This window comes from Dipodomys spectabilis, unplaced genomic scaffold (assembly GCF_019054845.1).
Source record: "Dipodomys spectabilis isolate Male_0828 unplaced genomic scaffold, ASM1905484v1 ptg000017l, whole genome shotgun sequence".
NCBI classification, from domain to species: Eukaryota; Metazoa; Chordata; class Mammalia; order Rodentia; family Heteromyidae; genus Dipodomys; species Dipodomys spectabilis.
In genome coordinates, this window is record NW_024870694.1 from 19,158,988 (window position 1) to 19,176,333 (window position 17,346).

The 17,346-nt window shown below is 44.3% G+C and overlaps 1 protein-coding gene across 1 annotated transcript in view; it reads left to right on the forward strand.

Moving 5' to 3' along the window:
- Dgkg (diacylglycerol kinase gamma) overlaps positions 1–17,346 on the forward strand; it is a 206,193-nt gene that overhangs the window by 76,767 nt on the left and 112,080 nt on the right. Inside the window, exons 7-12 of the mRNA XM_042667936.1 lie at positions 3,502–3,551; positions 6,601–6,675; positions 7,379–7,501; positions 11,059–11,176; positions 13,382–13,470; positions 16,540–16,656. Of these exons, the coding sequence (XP_042523870.1) occupies positions 3,502–3,551; positions 6,601–6,675; positions 7,379–7,501; positions 11,059–11,176; positions 13,382–13,470; positions 16,540–16,656 (572 nt within the window). The remainder of the gene's footprint in view (positions 1–3,501; positions 3,552–6,600; positions 6,676–7,378; positions 7,502–11,058; positions 11,177–13,381; positions 13,471–16,539; positions 16,657–17,346) is intronic.

The following is a 17,346-nucleotide window of genomic DNA, read 5'->3' on the forward strand; positions in this document are numbered from 1 at the left end:
TTAATGACTGAAAAGGAGAATGGTAGATTTTCCTTCATGTTAGTTACTCTCATTCTATCTTAAAATGACAATGAAAAATACAGAAGTTCAACAGTGATGAGCTCAGGGCCCAGCTTGTTTTTGTATATACCTCGCACTCATCTCCTCTGCCTTAGATTGTTTTGAAACAAACATCAAGGTCTCATTTCATGCATACATATTTCAACACGCACCTCTACGTTACACACTTAAATATAACCACAAACTGTTAATCACATCCAAAGAAAATGATTCCTTCATACTATCTAATATTCACCTACCATTCACATTTTCCCAATTGTCTTATGGGTTTTGTTGTGTTGTTGTGTGCTAAGTACTGGGGTTTGAATTCGGGGCCTGGGCACTGTTGTTTAGCTTTTTTGCTCAAGGCTCGGTCTCTAGCACTTGAGCCACAGCTCTCCACTTCCAGCCTTTTGGTGGTTAATTGGAAATAAGAATATCACACATTTTTCTGCCTGGGATTGCTTTAACAAAAATCCAAAGATCAACCAGGCTATCTTATAGGTTTTTAATTGGTTATTTGAATCAGAATCCAAGGAAGATCCATGGATTACTATTGGTTATTATATCTCCTCAGATTAATCTTTTGGCTTCTTCTCCATCTTTGGTTAATTTATTCCCTTGCAATTTTTCATTACAGAAATTTGATTGTTTATTCTGCCAAGTTCTCATTTTGGTTTGTTTTTATTGAATTCCATCAATTCAAATCCTTCCTTGATTTTAATGATTAAAAGCAAGTTAAGCACCAAGTGCCAGTGGCTCATGCCTGTAATCCTACCTACTGAGGAGGCTGAGATCTGAGGATCACAGTTGGAAGCCAACTTGGACAGGAAAGTCCATCAGACCCTGATCTTCAATTAACTACCAAAAAAGCCAGAGGTGGAGCTGTGGCTCAGGTAAAGCATAGCCTAGAGCAAAAAAAAGCTCAAGGACAGCACCCAGGCCCTGAGTTCAAGCCCCATGACTGTCATACACACACACACACACACACACACACACACACACACACACACACACACACACACACACACACAGAGGCAGGGAGGAGGGATTAAACTATACATTTTCCAAAAAAAATCAAGCTTATATCTTTTAGGAAGTAAAACCTGCAAGTCTACCAATTCAAAATGCAAGATTAACTCTCAGCACTGAACATCTTGTATATGCTAAAGCACCTGAAATGCATCTTACCATTTTATCCTTACCACAATCTTTGAAGGATGAGATGATAATTCTCATTTCATACCTGAGAAAAGCATGCTAGGGTTGGAAGACAGGCACAGAGCTCACCACTAGAGAGTAGACTTGCTCAGCTCTGTTATTATTCTATTCTTTATGCACAGCAGGATCAGAGCAAGGGGTCAGTGGTAAACAATCACGTCAGCTCCAAGTCCTGGGACAATGCTAGCGAGAAGGCCTGTCCTTCTTTATGTCACTCAGTCCTCTCTTCAGTGGGTCAGCAGTATACACCGAGTGCCCTTGCTCAGGACATTCTTACCAAGACACGCTGATGAGTCACAAAGAAAGGGCAGCCCATGACCCTACACGTGTCTGTATGTCTATGTCTGTGTTTCTGTGTGTGTCTCTGTGTGTCTGTGTGTGCCCTTGTTTGGCTTTTTTCACTCAAGACTAGCATTCTACCACTTGAGATACAGCTCCACTTCCAGCTTTTGGGTAGTTTATTGGAGGTAAGTGTCTCGTGGACTTTTCTGCTCAGGCTAGCTTCAAACCACGATCCTCAGGTCTCAGCCTCCTGAATAGCTAGGATTAAATGCATGAGCTACCAGAGCATGGCCCATGACCATACTTTTAAAGAATATGGACACTGAAAAGGTATGCACTGTGAAAAAATAAAGCTGTAGAGACAGTGAAACATATAGAGGCAAATAATGACAGTGACAACTTAGCGTGACCAGGACATGTGCCAAGACACCTAAAGGATCTCACCAGGGCAGGGCCAATCTGAGATGCTAAACAGAGGAAGCAGGCATGAAGGCCTTTAAAAGTGGGATGGAATAAAGAGATGTTTAGCTCTTATTCCTGCTCAGCTTTCTTCACAGACCACAGAGATCCTGTCTCTGTCTTTCAGGTGAATGAAATGCACATTTGCTCTTGAGTCCAAATTTTCCTCCAGATCTTCCTTAATCTATATCACCTTCCTGCAGCTAAGAACATGATTGATGAGGTTTTCAAATAGACATTGATTTTTTTTTTTTTTTTTGCGAGGGGGGTGGGTGGAGATACACAAAGCTGAGCATCCTGAATCTGAAAATCCCAAATCTCTAAAATCCAAAACTTGTTGAGCCTCAATATGATGCATAAATGAAAAATTCCAAACCTGACTTCATGTTGAAACACAGATGCACTACAAATATTATATAAAGTTGCCTTTAGCCAGATGAGGTGGTTCAATTCTGGAATCCTAGCTACTTGAGAGGGAGAGATCATAGGTGGTTTGAAATAAATCTGGGCATAAAAGTTTGCAAGACCCTATTTCAACTAATGTCTGGGTATGGTAGCATACTCCTGTTATCTGAACTGTAGGAAAAGCATAATGGCTTGGCACAGTGATATATGTCGGTCCTCAGTGACACAGGAAAGCATCAATAAGAGGACCCCAGCCTAAGCCAGTATGAGCATAAAATGAGAACTTGACTAAAAAATTAACCAACCAACCAACACAAAAAGGGGCCAGAAGTGACTCAAGGAAGAGCACTTGCCTAATAAGTGCAAGGCCCTGAGTTCAATAATCCCCAGAATACACACACACACACACACACACACACACACACACACACACACAGCCTCCTTTTTATTTCAGTAGCAGTGATTACATTATCCCTATTACTGAGGGTTAAATAATAATGATAGAGTACATACGACAATACTCTGTGCATATTAAATGTCATACATAAATATTCATTACTAAAAGAAAATTAAAAAATGTAAAACATCTGTTGAGTGCCTTCTGCACTGTCCATTTAGTGTATCAGCGATGGATCAGACCTTCATGATAATCCTAGAAGAAATGACAATCATCTCTACTTTATGGATATTAGTTGAGCCCAACAAAGTAAAAGAACTTGTTCCCTGCCCAGAAGTGATAGGGCACACCAGGGTGTATATCTTCCTAACTCACATTCAACGTGGCCTGGTGCCTGTCTGCCTACCAGCTGGGCATTTACTCTGCCCTCTGCTGGTGATGTGGAGAAGTGTGCAGGTTTCCCAGAGACTTGCACTGGATCCCGGATCTCATGAGTCAGAGTTACTACTTAGATGGGTGGGGAAGCCAGCTGACTTGATCTCCTCTTTTGTCCCACTCTGTACCTTAGAAGGAGGCTGAGCTAGTGCAATCGCCTTTGCCGTCATGGTCAGATCTAGTTGAAAATTTTGGTAGCATCAAAACCTCTGCCCATCCGTCGTTCCTGGAGGACATCTCAAGCCTGTCTGTTTTTCTTGCAGTTATGTTTCGTCTCTATGACTCAGATGAGAATGGACTCCTGGACCAAGCAGTAAGTTCTCATTCTAAATATCCTTCCTGGATCTGAGAAAGGCTAGGGAGGAGGAAGCAGGCCAAGGAAGAATCTGAAAATGTTCTGTCTTATCTTCATAGCAATCGCAATGTTCCCAAAAGAAATCTGAAGAGTCCCCCATCTTCTACTCCAAAGAGCCAGCCAGCCTTGAAATGCATTGCCATTTCATTCTCAGGACAAGGGATGATTTAGTATTGCATCTAACTTCACTTCCCCATTTAGAGACCTGGTTGAAATTTTCTGTTGCAGCCCAGTGGCCAACACAAAGGATTTAGAGGGGGGGGGGGGGGGCACAAGACAAGGGTGAGAGAGCAAGAGGGAGATTACTATGGGGTTTGATATCTCCCATGATTTCTTCTCCTACCCCAGGATTCCAGCCTAGGAGCCAGGTTCTGTCTGCTCTGAGCACACTATCCCACCCCATTGTACCTGGGAAAGTTTAAACTTGCCTCATCCCTTCAGGAATGTGCAGGGACAAGTTAGAAGAAGCATAGAAAAGAGAGAGTCCTGAACTCAGGCCCTGAGGGCCTGTCTGGCCATGCCAGAGTCAGAGCTCATTAGTCTAGCGCATGGGGCTGATTTGGACTGGAGGAAGGAAGGAAGGTAGGGAACAGAGTGAGTGAACAGATGACGTCAGAGGGAGGAAATGACAGAAGAGATAGAGGAGTTATGATGGTAGGAGAAGGAGGAGTAGGGAGTGGGGATGTGGCCAAACAAATCTGGCTGTACAGGTGATTGAAAGGGTTCATCTTTGATGAAGATGAAAGCAGAGGCGCAGTCTGGTGAACTCATGTCTTAACTGGAGCACTGGAGACGCTGTGCTGAGGGGTACCAGTTAGGACACTGCTGAACCAATCAAGGCCTGGTTTCACAGTAGTAAAGTATTGTGCTGTAGCAAGAAGGTTTATGAGAGGCATGATGACAGAGACTGAAATGATTAAAGCATGACATGACAGTGACCTTGCATAAGATAGACATCTTGCTGGGTGCGGGAAGTGGTTAAATTATGGCTCTCTTTGAAGATAACGTTGGTGAGCAGAAATGGCTCTCCAAAAAGTAAGAGGATTCAACTCTCCACCATCCCCCCCCCCAATTTCCTGACTGATAAACTTGGCTTTTTTGTGTGAATTCTCTCTCCCATGAGCAAGGTCCCCAACTCAGGAGTTACTCGCTTAGGACAACTATTACACCAGGCTTCCTTTCCTGCCCACAAGCGATCCCTGTCTGCCAGAGAGCAGAACCCCTGCTGTTCTGTCCTCCTTCTGTCCCACCCAAGAGGGAGATCAAAACAAGGCTAAAACCCCTCACATCCTCCCTCTCCATTACCCCCTGCTTCCAGCAGCGCAAGACATCTACACAATGGGCCTTGGCGATTTGAAGGTGCTCTCAAGCCAAAATGGCTTATGCTTCTCATAAGACAGTGAATAGCCTCTGGTTTGTCTATGCCCTTCTTAAGGTATGGAACTGAATGGGCCCCCATCATGGCTTTTTAAACATCACAGTGTGACCTTACCAGGGGAGACACTGAGAATGAATTCTTTCTGAAATCTCCCATTCCACTTCTACTTAACATTGCCAATGACCAAGCTTAATTCTTGGTTTCGGAATCACATTTTCTAATTGAATCGTGAATTCAGGGAGATTTACAGGCTCCTTTCCACTGGAATTTCATATTTCTTCCCACTTCCCTGTGCACACCTGCAGCCCCATCCTGCAAGTTTTTCTATGGAAAATTAAGTGCAATAATGTTCTTTGAATCCCTGTTGAGGCTTATTTTGTTTGCTTTACTCAGTGTTTCTACCCGGTGTAGGCAACAATTCTATTCAAGTCTGTCCAGAGCAATCTTAATGCAAACAGTTTAGCTGATGCATGAGTTGGTAACCTTAACCCCTAATACTTCCTCAGCCAAGTATAATTCAGTGGGTTCCTCAGTGCACTGACTCATTATCACCTGTATCTATAAGATTCTATTCAGTTGGCTTTGATACCCAAAGACTCGCTCATTCATGAAGCAAACATATCCTTTATAAACTACTCATCACAGGGTTCTAGGCTCAAGGCTAGTTTACAGTGCAAAGGGAAAAGGAGACACCAAACAAAATTCAGATCATATTGTCTGAGCAAGGACCAACACAGCAACCCTCCGTCCAATTGATACTGACCCCAGAGAAGGTTAGATGGATCTCAAGTTGCTAAAACTGTGGGGATGAGGAGTAAAAGGAGAGGAGAAGCTCACACCTGTAATCCTAGCAAGTCTGTAAAACTAGAAATGCATCTGTAAAAATGGAAATAAAAATTGCCACATTTGGAGTATTGTAATGGGTTTGGTTTTGAGTTTTACTCTTGGAAAAAAGGAGACTGAGATCTGAGGGCCAACTCGAAGCCAGCCCAAGCAGGAAAGTCTGTAAGACTCTTATCTCCAATGAATCAACAAGCTGGAAGTGCGTTAGCTCAAGTGGTAGAGCACCGTCCTTGAGTGAAAAAGGCCAAGTGAGAGAGTGAGCCCTGAGTTTTTTGCCCCAGTACTGGCTCAAGAAGGTGAAGGAGGAGAAGAAAGAGGAAGAGCAAGAGGAGGAAGAGAAGGAGTTGGAGGGGGAGAACGAGGAGGGGGAGGAGAAAGAAGGAGGACAAGGAGGAGAAGGAAGAGAAGGAGGAAGGAGGAAGAGTAACAACTAGAGGAAGGAAGAGGGAAATGAGACTTTGGCTTGTAAGTATTTGTCCGATCACAAAGGAGAAACCAGAAAGGCTTCCTGTATCTTACAAGAACGCAACAGTGGAAGGAAAGCATGCCCAGGAAGAGGCCAGTGTTCTGGGCTTTCCACACACCCCCGGCTTATCCATCTACCAGGCCTTGTGACTGAGGCAAAAACACACAGTGAAGTCTTCATGAAATGCCAATGCATTGGACAGGTGGCTTCTCCTGATCTGCCCTGCGCAAGTCTACCCACTGGGTTTGGTTTTCAGTTCTACTCATGGTAACACATCTTCGGTTGTCTCTCTTAATATTTTCTCTCCTGATGTTTTCCAGGAGCTGGATCGCATTGTCAACCAAATGCTGCATATTGCCCAGTACCTGGAGTGGGACCCCACAGAGCTAAGGCCTGTGAGTTTCTGTAAGCATGGGTTGGAAGCTCCCAGGAAGGCGAGGTCGTATTCGGAATGTGGGTGCAAATGTTTTGTGCACTAGCACTCCCAGACTTGTCTTCATTGGCACCTTGAACCTCAACCTCCCACTTCTCTGCCAGACAATACATACACAGCAACCACTAAAGTCATAGACATAATGGAGATTATAATTCTAGTCAAGTGCAAGTCAAAGAATCTAGGGTCAGAAGTAAGTTTAGAGCTTTCTCTCAACCACCACATGTCACTAACAATAATAACTGCATTTTCTGAGGTCTTCTGTATCAGGTAATACGTATTTATATGATTATAATAGAAGTATAATTTATAAATATGTATTTTCACTATTGTCATATACATGTGTTACATTTATGTATTTTTTTTGAATCCTCATTACAATTCTCCAAATGTAGCCATTTTTATTTCCATTTTTACAGATGTGCAACCTAGATCCCAGAGATTTGGGGTGACCCAAATCTTTGCCAAGTCAGGGCAAAGCCGGACAAAGAGCCCAGATCCCCTCACTACTAGTCTGGCTCCTCGAAGCTCTGACTCACTCTGAATAAGAGGGGAAATGGATACAGGAGAAAACAAATAATGCGAGACCAAAGAGAAAGCGAGGGCAGAAGGGAGGTAGAAAAGTTCAGCTAAAACTAGATAATTGTTATTCTTGGATTCTGCAGATCTTGAAGGAGATGTTGCAAGGAATGGACTATGACCAGGATGGCTTCGTGTCACTACAAGAATGGGTCCATGGAGGGATGACCACTATCCCATTGCTGGTCCTCCTGGGGATGGACGAATCTGTGAGTTGATTAGCTGCAGTTCAAAACTCCCTGGTCATTCAGGATCATTAGAATCCATGTTAGAATCCAAAGCTTCTGTCCTTCTCTTTACAATGCACATGGGATGGCTCACATTCCTCTATTTCCATCCCCTTCCCCTGTTAATGTCCAGAATGTATTTATTCATTCATTTGACGTACATTTACTAGATTATTACTGGGTTAAAAATATTGCTCTGTGGCCAGACACTAGTGGCAAAAGCTTGTAATCCTAGTTACTCAGGAGGCTGAGAACTGACGATCATAGTTCAAAGCCAGCCCAGCCAATAAAGTTCAGGAGATTCTCATCTCTAATTAACCACAAAAAAAGCTGGAAGTGTAGGTGTGGCTCAAGTGGTAGATCACTAAGCTAGATCAAAAAACCTCAAGGACAGCACCCAGGCCACATGTAGAAACATATACATACATACATATATGTGTGTTTATATGCATATATATGTGTATGTGTGTAAATATGTGTGTGTGCATGTACTACTAGGGGACACAGATTCAATATTTGTTTGAAAGAATCTTATACACAACCAGGCCAAGGCCCAAATGAACTTCAAAGAAAAACCCTATCTCTTCAACAACATTTTAAAATGCTGAAAGAAGTAGGGAATGGAGGGAGGAAAAGGAAGAGAAAAGAAGGAAAAATACTAATCTTTTTGGAAGGGACTTGTGATGGTCTTTTACTTAACAATAAAAACAAGCAGATAGGGTAGGGTTTTTTTGTTGTTGTTGTTACTGTTTGGTTTATTTGTTTATTTGTACCATTCCTCCGGGCCTAGCTGCGGTCCCTGAGCTTTTTTTGCTCAACACTACCACTTGATCCACAGCTCCACTTCTGGCCTTTTGCTGGTTAATTGGATATAAGAGCCCCTGGTCTTTCCTGCCCAGGAAAGCATTAATATAGCATTAATTTTACATATATGTAAAATTACAGAATGCTTCCATCAATGTCTTGGATATCTGATTGTTTGTTAAGCTTTTTCTAAATCTGCTGTGACCACTGAGAAATCTGGGTCTATCTAAATAGACCACACACACACACACACACACACACAATCTGTCTCCTAGGGAAATTATCAGCTGCATCACGTCCTTTGTGGGTAAGGAAGTTATCCCCACCTTGTGCAGAAATAAAATAACCACATGATGGCACTAGAACTCAAGCAGAAATGGATGTTTTAGTCCTTTGTGGCCTATTTGCTTAACCAATCTGTAGCTGACAACTATCTTAGTAAACACGGAGTTTTCATAGGAAATGAAAGTCCTTTGGGCTACATGAAGCTGCTAGGTCTGCTAAGGCTCTAAGTCCCCTTCTGTCCAGGAAGGGGAGGGTTATAGAAGAGCGAGGGCTGAAACCAGCCAGAGCCTCCCCAGCCCCCACCCCACCTCACTACATGCTCTCAGCTTATTCCCTTGTGGTCATGTTCTAGTCATACAACCTCTGTCTCTGTTTCTTACCTGTGGAGTAGGGATAAATCTCCCTCCTCATTTGGAAATGCATACTCTCTGTTTATTTTTGTGTCTCTCGGTGTTTGGTATAGAGGAGAAATTTAATAGAAGCTTTCATTTACCATATGTCTAAAAGTGGGTTATTTGCTTCATTTGCCTTATTTTACTTAATTTTTATAATTCATTCTTAAGGTAGATGTTTGAGAAATAAAGGCACTAGTTGATCTTTTGATTAATTATCTATTTGTGAAGTTATTCACAAAAGTGAAAAGCCTTAGATTAAAAAAACAACAACAGAATGGGGCGGGGGTGGGGGGAATGGTAAATGTATGTACTAGTTCTGGGGCTTGAATCCAGGGCCTTAAACTCTCACTTGGCTTTTCCACTCAAAGCCGGGGTTCTACCACTTGTGCCACACCTCCACTTCTGGCTTTTTACTGGTTAATTGGAGATAAGATGCTCTGCCTAGACTGACTTCAAATCCTGAACCTTGGATCTCAGCCTCCAGAGTAACTAGGGTTACAGGTGTGAGCCACCAGCACCCGGCTAAAGAATGCATTCTTTTACCAAACTATATATTCTTGATCATAGCACTATTATATGCTCACCAGAGAAAATTTAGAAAATATAGAAGAAAGTGGAATTTTAAGGGGAAAAATAAATGTATTCTGCTATCAGCGACAGTTAATAGTCAGGTTAATGAAATTCCTTCCCATTAAAGATCTTATTATATGAAACTGACATCATCAATATATCATTAAACTTGTATTCTAATTACTTCACTGAACACATTCTAGTATCACTAGATAATTCTATAAATATCTTTTTGATTGCCACCTACAATTAAGCATATAACCTACGACTACCCTTTTAATGATTTGTAGGCCTTTAAATTTTTTTCCAGATTTTCATTATTTTAATTAATGATGGGTTAAACATCTAACAGAGTGCAAAAGAAGCTCAATTCCTTTGAAAAAATATTTCTTGGCTGGGTTCCGGGGATTCATGTCTATAACCCTAGCTACTTGGAACATTAAGATTTGAAGCTCATAGTTTGAAGTTAATCCCTAGCAGACAAATCTGAGAGGCTCTTATCTCTAACTGTAACTGGAGGGAAAGTGTCAGAGTGGAGGTATGTTTCAAATGATAGAATGCCAGCCAGATTTTTTTTTAAAAAGCCAAGCAAAAGTATGAGGCCTTGAGTTCGACCGAGGCAATGGTACAGAAAGAAACAAAATAAATCTATCTTTATGATAGAATCTAATAAAGGAGATTTCAAGTCGTTTAAAGGATCTTCACATAGAAAGGTGTCATGAAAATAGATTGATAGATGATAGGTGGTAGGTAGGTAGGTAGGTAGGTAGATAGATATACAATTTATACTTTTGCCATCCTGCTATAGAGGGAGTATTTTATCCCCTCATTCAGACATTTCTTTTTGTTTGTTTGGCTGGTTGGTTGGGTTTTAGTTTGGAGGGGCTGGGGTTTGTGTATGCCATCCTGGGGCCTGAGCTCAGAGTCTAGTGCGATCCCTGGTTTGATTTTGTTGTTATTGTTGTTATTCTGTGTTGGTTTTCCTCAAAGCCAGCACTCTACCTCTTGAGCCATAGCTTCCCTTCCAGCTTCTCAGTAGTTCATTCCTGCCTGGCTGGCAGGAAGTTCTAGGGGACTCTCAGCCTTCTTATCTAGGATTACAGGTGTGAGCCACTGGCACTTGGTTTCTCATTCAGGTATTTCCTGATTTGATATTCACTAATTTTGATTTTGATATTCACTAACTTCAGAAAACACACAGACATGAATCAGGTGATATTGATCAAGACACCATGTCCTTATAAACTGATTTGTTTGAAACGCCTTCATACAGCTACTTAAAGATAATAAAATAAAGAAAGAAAAAAGAAAACACACCAGAAGAATTTTTTATTTGTATCTCAAACAATTTATAAAGTGAATAACTTACCTGCAACTAAGAAAGAGAAGTTAGGAAGAAAAAAAAAACCCCACACAGGAAGCGGCCTCTGGCTTCCTCTACCTGAGGGCTGCCAGCTCAAGGTCTCCCCGCTCTGACCCTTACAGGGCTCTAAGGGTGATGGGCGACACGCCTGGACTCTGAAGCATTTCAAGAAGCCAACCTACTGCAACTTCTGCCACATCATGCTGATGGGAGTTCGGAAGCAAGGCCTGTGCTGCATTTGTGAGTAAACACACACCACACACACCATAAACACACACACACACTCACCGCACACACCATACACACACCACACACATATGCACACCATACATACACATCACACACACACACCACACATCACACACACCATACATGCACACCATATACACACACACCATACATACACACACCACACGCACCACACACACCACACACACCATACACACACACCGCACACACCATACACACACCACACACACCATAAACACACACACTCACCGCACACAGCATACACACACCACGCACATACACACACATACACACACATCACACACACCACACACCACACACACCATACATGCACACCATATACACACACACCATACATACACACACCACATGCACCACACACACCATACACACACCACACACACATCACATACACCATACACACACACACACCACACACACCACACACACCATGCACACACACCACACACACCACACACACCATGCACACACACCACACACACCACACACACACACACACCACACACACCACACACACACACCATACACACACACCACACACACCACACACACCATACACACACACCACACACACACACCACACACACCATACACACACACACCACACACACACACACACACACACACACACCTGATCACTTGCACCATTCCAAGACAATCTAGGCATTTCTCTTTCAGATCAAGAGGCCACCCTCATTGCTCATCAGGGAACAAAGCAAGGCCGCTGTGTCCGATCTTGATTCTACATGAGTCGATGGACAAGATCTGTACTGTGGTTGGAATCATGGGTCACTGACCCTCTAGAGAAAAAAAAACTTATTAAAGTTCATGCATAACTAAAAAGCACCTCATACTAATTTTTTAGCTGGGCATCTGGGGGAGTTCCTTTGTGCTGGTACAGAAGCCTGTGCTCTCACTTGGCTTTTTGCCACTCCAGGCTGGCGCTCTACCACTTGAGCCATATTTGCACTTCCTTTAGTTAGGTTTTCTGGTCAAAGTTTATTTCAGTTGTGTTTAGAGGATTTTTTCACTTGCTTAAGCCACATACTTTGTATCTCATACATAGGAATTAGAATAATATATTAATTACATTATACATTAAAAGTATATATTTAATTCATATCATCATCTACTTAGGAAATTCAGAAGGGAAAGAAGAAAAAATGATAAGTGAGAGTAGAAAAAGAGAGAGGGGAAACTGGTAAGGTAAATGGGAGAAAGTGACAGAGGGAAAGGAGAAAGAATGAATGATGTGGAGAAGAAGAGCATAGGGAGCAGGAAGAGAGGGAGAAGGTTCTTGCTGACAGCATCATGACTCAGGTTTCAAACACTAGACTGCCCACCAGAAGCCAAAGCACAGCAGGGAAGTCTCTCAGGATGATCCAGCTGCCTCATGCTCTAACATACACTTGCCATTTGGGCCATAGAGGTTGACCTAATGGAGCCAGGTCCACCAAGACCTAGTAGAGCACTGTCCACCAAGAGCAAGCATTGGCTCCATTTTGCTCCTCCTGTTTCATTCCTAGTAAATTCCAGACTTATTGCATAATTCCCTACACTTTGCATCATCAGGGTGGCAACAAGGTACTATGGAAGAGTATTACCATTTGTGGAGTAGCTACTTGGACCTGGGAGGCTTCACACATCATTGAATCCTTCAAAATCCCTACAAAGAGGAAAAGGTCATTCTGTGCACATGTCTCCACCCCATCTCCCCCCTCCTCTACCACATGCACACACCAGGAAACTGAATTACAGAGCAGTAAATCCATTTACCCAAGAGGCTGTAGATTGTTTACACATGGCAGAACTAGCCAACAGGCTTTCTACATACATCACTCCAAAGACCCTGGCCTGTCCACTCAGCCATGCCAAGATGGAGACTCCAGAGTAGGGAGCAGGAGACTACTCACACTCTCCTTTCAGGGGACTATGCCTGGCTGTGTTCACTGTCTGCAGGGGAAGCAACTGTGACAAGGTGGAGGTTGAGGCCTAGAGAGGAGAGATGATCAGGGGCTGTGCTCAGGACGCAATGGGAAACTGCTGAATTCTTGTTCAGTCAGGCAAAGGTAGTGCCACATACTCCTTGCTATTCACAGGCCTAGTGTCCTAGAGCGGTAGTAGAGCCTTTCCCGGGAGTCACTTATTTGTTTTGATTTTTCTTTTTTTTTTCAGACTGTAAATATACTGTCCACCAACGCTGTGTATCCAAAAACATCCCTGGGTGTGTCAAAACGTACTCAAAAGCCAAGAGGAGTGGCGAGGTTGGTGATTCCTATTGCCTTGTTCTACTGCATGTTGCATTGAGGACATGTCCATCACCCTGGACCCCTGGGTGGGAAGAGGCTCTGGAAGTTTTCTCCAGTCCCTTCTCTGCCTCAAGGATCACTCCCAATCCATCCCTTTCATCCATCTATCCACCCAGCATCTCCCTGGTGTTCACCATGTGCTAGGCCCTGTACTAGAGGCTGCACAGGTAATAAGAGATGGTCCCTAGTCTGTTCAAGCCCTGGGAGTTCAATCAGGAGACAGAGTTGTGTAAGTAAAGTGTAAAGTAGCAAGGCGTATGCCATCACAAGGCTGCATGGACCACGCCCTTGAAGAATGGAAGCTAAACCAGTGAATGTTCTATAAGGAATGTGGCATCTGAGTTGTGTCTCGAACTCCGGTCAGGAGTCTTAGTGAGGCAGCGAGGAAGAAAGGAGCCTTGTGTGCTCCAGCATGCAAGTGTGGCTTATTCTGGGATCTGCTCTTAGTTTGTTGTGGCTAGTCCAGAGGACACTTAAGGAGATGAGACAGAAGGTGTGCTCCAAAGGTGGTGAGAGCTGTACGTGGAGACGATGGTTATGAAGAATTACAAAGAAGTTTTCTGGGCAGTTGAGAACCACTGATGAGCTTCAGAGACGTGAAGTTGGCTGTGTTTGCTAGCTATGTGAGTTGTTTCAAGCATGGTTTAGGAGAGAAATCAAAGGGAGGAAAAAAATACCTTGCAGTAGTTAAACCAAAGGTAGTGCCGCCAGTGGGGTTGGTCTGCACTCAGGGCTGTAATTTGATCACAGCTACCTCTACACTGAGCGTCCCCGGGCCGGGCCAGTCATTGAGTATTTTGACTGAGGCAATGATGAAAGTACAGAAGACAAAGAGAGGATTGGAGAGGTAAATTGGAGGTACTGGGGAGGTGGACATAGCGAAGGAAGAGAGAAGGAATGGCTTGCAGGGCTTCCAGCTTGCCATTTGGGTAGTTCCATTTGCTGAGCCTGGAAATAGATTGTCCTGAAAATTAGAGGAGGGGCCGCTCTGCCTTACTGCAGAAGAAGATTAGGAGATATTGAACAGGCAAAGGTTGTGTCCAGCCCTCCTACAGAAGCACCTGGAGAGATAAGATTGTTCCAAGGACTCCTGCGCATGCCCCCCATACATACTGCATGGCCTCTCCTCCTCTCCCTCCGCTGCCATACATACCCCCTCCATGCCCATGCCTTCTGCCAGGACCAGGTGTGCCTCCCGGGCTCAAGCCCTTGCCTATAGCCTGGCCACCTGTCATACAGAACAGAGTGAGGGACCAACAAGGCACACTTAGAACCTCCAGAGCCTGTAGGGGTGACCCAAGTCCCTCACCATCTCTTCTGATCCCCACCCCCACCCCGAGTTTGGAGAAGGCATCATGGTGCCAGAAAGACAAATCTGGACTTGGAGTCAAAAGACCTGGGGATGTGGCCCCACTTGGCCACTTATCAGAAACTGGGGGTCAGTCACTTAACCTCTCAACTCCTCCCACTGCTGAAATAATAATAATAATAATAATCTCAGAGTAGATTCAATGTGACCATGTAGATGACAAATCAATAAGCAAACTGAGTTCTTTATACCATTTATGGTACAGGGCAGAAGGTGAGAAGCTACTAACACCTCTTTGGGAGCAGTAATTTTTTTTTTTACCAAAATCATCTCAGAATAGGAGGTATTAGCAATTTAATTGTTAAGGAATTTTGAACATTTATTCTTATTTCATAGTAACATGGATAGTATCACAGAAATAGTTCCTATGTTTTTCAGTTGGACATTTCTGTCTGCGCCCCAGATTCCTCCCTCCAAAGCCTACTTTCACTTCTTTCTACAGTTCAGGATCCCTTGATGGAAATTTCTGAGAAGTTCTGTGGAATTTCAGGAAGAGAACACAGGCTTGCAGGCAGAGGGCCTGTCACTTCAACCACATTTATACAGCCATACCCAGACACCCCCATCTACCTGCCCTGGTGGCATTGTCTGGCCAGCAAGAAACAACCAGCTGTCCAAGGAACTGATGGGAAGGGCACCCACAGGATCATTGCTAATTTTTTGTACTCTTTTCTTCTGGTACTGGGTCTTGAACTCGGGGCTTAGGCATGGTCCTTTCGCTTTTCTGCCCAGTGTTGGCTCTCTAACCACTTGAGCCACCGCTCCACTTCTGGCTTTTTTTTTTTTTTTAGTGGTTAATTAGAGATAAGAGACTCACAGACTTTGCTGTCCCAGAATGGCTTTGAACCTCGATCCTCAGATCTCAGTCTCTTGAGTAGCCTGGGAGTACAGATGTGAGCCACACCAGCTTCTTTGGACTTTTGAATCTAACTTCCTCTAAAACATCTGAGGCAGTGTAAGTCATACCAGTGATGCAGCCCATCCCATCCCTACAGACTCTAATACGTTTGGAGTGTGGCGTAGGTGTAGTACATTTGGAAAAAAAAAAAAAAACATAGATTGTTTTAATGTAAGGCTGAGGAGGGAGAAGGGAGCTGCCATGAAGGGGGTACTGTCAAAGAGTAGGGACCAGTCTGGAGGCCCTTCCACCCAATGCTACCTCATTGCATCCCCCTAGCAATTCCAGATGGGGAACTTATTCTTCCAATCTCTACAGATGAGGGACCTGAGATTCTCAGGTGTCTAGGAACTGGCCAAAAGATGTACAATCCAGAGCCAGACCAGTGGCTCCAGCCCGCTGCATTTGTGGTCTTCAGCCCTCATGCCCCCTTGTACCTCGGAGCCTCCCAGAAAAGGCACAGCACTATGCAAGGACTTCTTCAAGACCAGACAGATGAGCGTGCATGTGCAGGATGAGAGGCTGCTTAGATATTCGCCTGCCAGGGTTGACAAGCAGTTCAAAGTTCAGGAAAACTGGGTTTGAATCTATGACTAGCGCTATGTAGTCAGGCAGAGAGAAACTGAGCATCCAGGAAACAGGAAACAGTCTCCTCTGGCCCTGCCACTCCCATGCGCCTCCCAGCCCCATCTCCAGCCCTGGGCCCAGGGGTGTGGTTCTGCTGCCTTCCCTGGTATCCTTCCCTTCCCTCCCACAGGTGATGCAGCACGCATGGGTGGAAGGGAACTCTTCTGTCAAGTGTGATCGATGCCACAAAAGTATCAAGTGCTACCAGAGTGTCACCGCGCGGCACTGCGTGTGGTGCCGGATGACGGTGGGTTGGTGTCCAGGGGTGGCTCTGCTTCTTGTCAATGTGGGGTCTTGCTTAAGCTTGCAGCCTGGGACCAGTGGACATCCCACCAGAGGATAAGAGCAGAGCTGAGGCTAGGAGGCTAGCAGTGCCCCCAAAGTCCTCACTTGGTGCCTCCGATTCTAGCCATGCTCCCATGAATCACCGAGCTTCCCAGGGACAGGGCATCTCAGAACCAGAAGAAAGAGGATTGCTGTGAAGAAGCTGGCCCAGCCCCTGCTTACAGGGCCAGGCAGCTAGGAACAGCAGCCTAGGCTGTGAACTTCCTTTCCCTGGGTATCACCTAGAACGAGGAGTACTGACAGAGTAGAAGAGGAATTAGATACTTGAATGCCTGCTCCTTAAGGTCTCAGAGGAAGACAGATACTTGCCCTAAAGGTACAGTAGTTCCCCTCCTTGGCCCAAAGGCCTGTGCCTCCCACCAACCACAATGGAGGCCAGAGTACATAGACCCTCTGGGCACCAGGAGCATAACTGGCAGCCAGTGAGCTGCCACTCTACCTGCCAAAGCCACCTGAAGGCCTCCTGAGCAGGGATCAGCCACAAAGAATGGGCTTCCCCACACTAGTCTGCAGAACTCTGCAGGTACAGAGGCTGAGTGCTAGGCTTTACTTCTAGCCTCCCATAATGAACACCTTGAGGGCTGGAGATATG